This window comes from Stegastes partitus, unplaced genomic scaffold, assembly GCF_000690725.1.
Source record: "Stegastes partitus isolate 25-593 unplaced genomic scaffold, Stegastes_partitus-1.0.2 Scaffold439, whole genome shotgun sequence".
Lineage (NCBI taxonomy): Eukaryota > Metazoa > Chordata > Actinopteri > Pomacentridae > Stegastes > Stegastes partitus.
This window is the reverse complement of record NW_007578170.1, coordinates 445713-448613: the sequence shown is the minus strand read 5'-3', so window position 1 is coordinate 448613 and position 2901 is coordinate 445713. Positions and strand designations below refer to the sequence as shown.

General features: G+C 44.0%; 1 protein-coding gene across 1 annotated transcript in view; it reads right to left on the bottom strand.

Moving 5' to 3' along the window:
- Positions 1-2901, bottom strand: part of LOC103360434 (intersectin-2-like) — a 57358-nt gene that overhangs the window by 26749 nt on the left and 27708 nt on the right. Inside the window, exons 10-12 of the mRNA XM_008286184.1 lie at positions 966-1103; positions 783-889; positions 437-699 (exon numbers count right to left, since the gene is read on the bottom strand). Coding sequence (XP_008284406.1) covers positions 437-699; positions 783-889; positions 966-1103 — 508 coding nt within the window. The remainder of the gene's footprint in view (positions 1-436; positions 700-782; positions 890-965; positions 1104-2901) is intronic.

Below are 2901 nucleotides of genomic sequence, written 5' to 3'. Positions count from 1 at the left end.
TTTGAACAAGTTGTTTTTTAATTTTAGACAAACTTCGAGTCATTTAGAACAAGTTTAATTTAGTTCAGACATGATTTTAATAATTTGGATAATTTGGTCATTTTGGTGAAGTTTTTTGTCTTTTAGAACAGATTTTAGGTAATTTTGGATGATTTTTTTCTTTAATTTTTGGCAAGCTGAGTCATTTTGAATAAGTTTTGTTCATTTTGGACACATTTTTAATCATTTGGACAAGATTTCTTTCATTTTGGACAAGCTTTAAGTCATTTCTGGCAGGTTCTTGTCTTTTAGAACAGACTTTGGGTCATGCTGGACATGTTTTAGTCCTTCTGGATAAACACTGAGAACCTCTGGACAGTTTTTTGTCTCTTAGAACAGTTTCTGGATCTGTTTTTCATCCTGTCGTATAGGTTCTGACTGCTCTGTGCTCCCTCACCTCCTTCCTCTCCAGCTCCCTCAGCCTCTCCTCCTCCCGCTGCCTCTCCATCTCCCTCTGCCTCTCCAGCCTCCTCTCCTCCTCCAGCCTCCGGCGGTTCTCCTGCTCGCGGGCCTCCCTCTCTCGGCGCTCCACGGCCTCCCTCTCCTCCCGCTCCCTCCTCTCCTTCTCCTTCCTCTGCTCCTCCTCCAGCGCCAGGCGTCTCTTCTCCAGCTCGGCGCTGCCTCGGGCGAAGTTCTCCTTCAGCTTGTCCTCGAAGGACACTGAGAACAGGAGGAACAGGAGGTGAGACTCAGAGGGAGACGGACACCAGAACAGAACCGACCCGGTCTGCAGAGCTCCTCACCGCTGCTCTTGTTCTTCTGGGCAGGTTCGACCTCCACGGTGTCGATCAGACACGGGGTTATGTACGGACCGGTTCCGTTCACCAGCTCGCTGGACTTCATCCCTCCTCTGAAACGAGAAATTATGAATGTTGGTGATTTTTATCAAGTATATCTACATGTCTTCACGCGACCCGGAGCGCTACCTGAGCGACGGAGGAACCAGGTCCTGAGGCAGCGTCAGCGGCAGAGGACGGCCGGTCTTGGCCATGTCCACCAGGTGCATGGCCAGGATGAACTCGTCGGCCCGCAGCTGCCCGTCTTTGTCCACGTCCGCTAACGTCCTGCATGCAAACAGCACGTATGTTAGCGTGTGAGGGCTGATCAAAAAGTTCTGGGACTGGTCCTGGTGCACAAAGCAGCGTGTGCAGCAGAACCAGTACCAGTCAGGAGATCAGAGGACGTGAAGATCTGAGTTAATCAGGTCATTAAGGACACATTTTAGATGAATTCTGAGCAATTTTGGACAATTTTTCTTACATTCTTGACATGTTCTGAGTCCGTTAGGATGATTTTTGAGCAAATTTGTATTAATTTTGTAAAAATCTGACTTATTCAGGTGAAACTATGAATCATTTTGGACAATTTTGTGTAATGTTGGACACATTTTCTGCAACATAGGAAAAGCATTCATTATTTAGACCCATTCTGAGTGATTTTAGACATGCTAGAATCACACGTTCTGATTCCTTTTGGACACTTTTTTGTCCTTTTAAACAAATTTTAAAGTCATTTTGAACAGGTTTTCGTACATTTTCAACAAATTCCGAGTCCTTTAGGACAATGTTTGAGTGAATTTGTATTAATTTTGAAAAAATCTGACCAATTAGGTCAAATTGTGAATAACTAGAGACATTTTTGTGTAATGTTAGACACATTTTCTGCAGTTTAGGAAAAAACATTCATTATTTAGACCCATTCTGGCTGATTTTAGACACGTTTGAATCACACTAAACACATTCTGATTCATTTTAGATACCTTTTTTGTCCTTTTAGACAAATTGAAAAGTCCTTTTAACTGGTTTTATCTTTACTAACATCTTTCTCGGTCAATTTTGGGTAATACTGGACAAGTATTTGTTATTTCTGAACACATTTTGAGTGACTTTGTTCAGGTTTTGGGGTCATTTCAGGTATATTTTTGCACAAACGGTGAGTCACAGACCATGTTTAATCATTTTGGGGACGTTACCATGAATTCATTCCATGGTTTTGACCGTGACGTCCTGAGGAATCTAAAAACAACAACATTTAAACCACTTGAACTGTGGTGCGATGGCTTATAGGTGTTTCTGCTGCATAACCGCACAGTGCTTTTTGTCCACAACAACCCAATTATTGCTCCTCAGATCCGTCTATGTGTGGCTTTCTTTTATTCACCAAAATAAAACTCCAGCTGAAGTGTCTCCGTTTGGAGTTTGGGAGACTCGTAACAGATGGATGTGACGTGTTTCCAGGAGCTCTGGGAGCAGAGCAGCACCAGGAGGCACTCTAACAGGGACGGAGGCCAAATTGCAAAATGCAGTTGTTTGGTTTTTATCGTTGCAGTCGTTGTACTTTCAGAGGATGTCATCGTTTTAGAGCCATATGAGGTGTTTCTAAAGGCCTTTTGGAGACAAGCTGTGAACACAACTAACAAATTATCACCTCATTGTCACATCCGAACACTCTATGTGACAATAATTAGTAAATGAGTTAGCAGCTGTTAGCACGCAGCACGCTGGGAGCATCACTGTCATTAATTAATAGGGTTCTGATGCTTCTGGACTCCTGATTATTCTGATTCGTGGCTTCGTTCGGTTCGTCCTGATGCAGATATTTAGGGTTTTTTTAGCTGCTAAACGCTCGTCTCTGCGCCGGACGTCGGTGTGCTTTGGTCGTCTGCTGCCTCCGTTGACATCAGTGGGAGTAAAAAACCGACACCGTGAAGCCGTGAGCAGCAAATCGACAGACAGACAGAGCTGGAGGATGGATGTGTGAAGGTTCATGACTCCAAGCAACAGCTCTAACTGAAGAAGGGATGTTCTCAGACGAGTGTCGCTTCACTAACAGCCGGGACGTTTATGCTGATTAGTCAGAAGT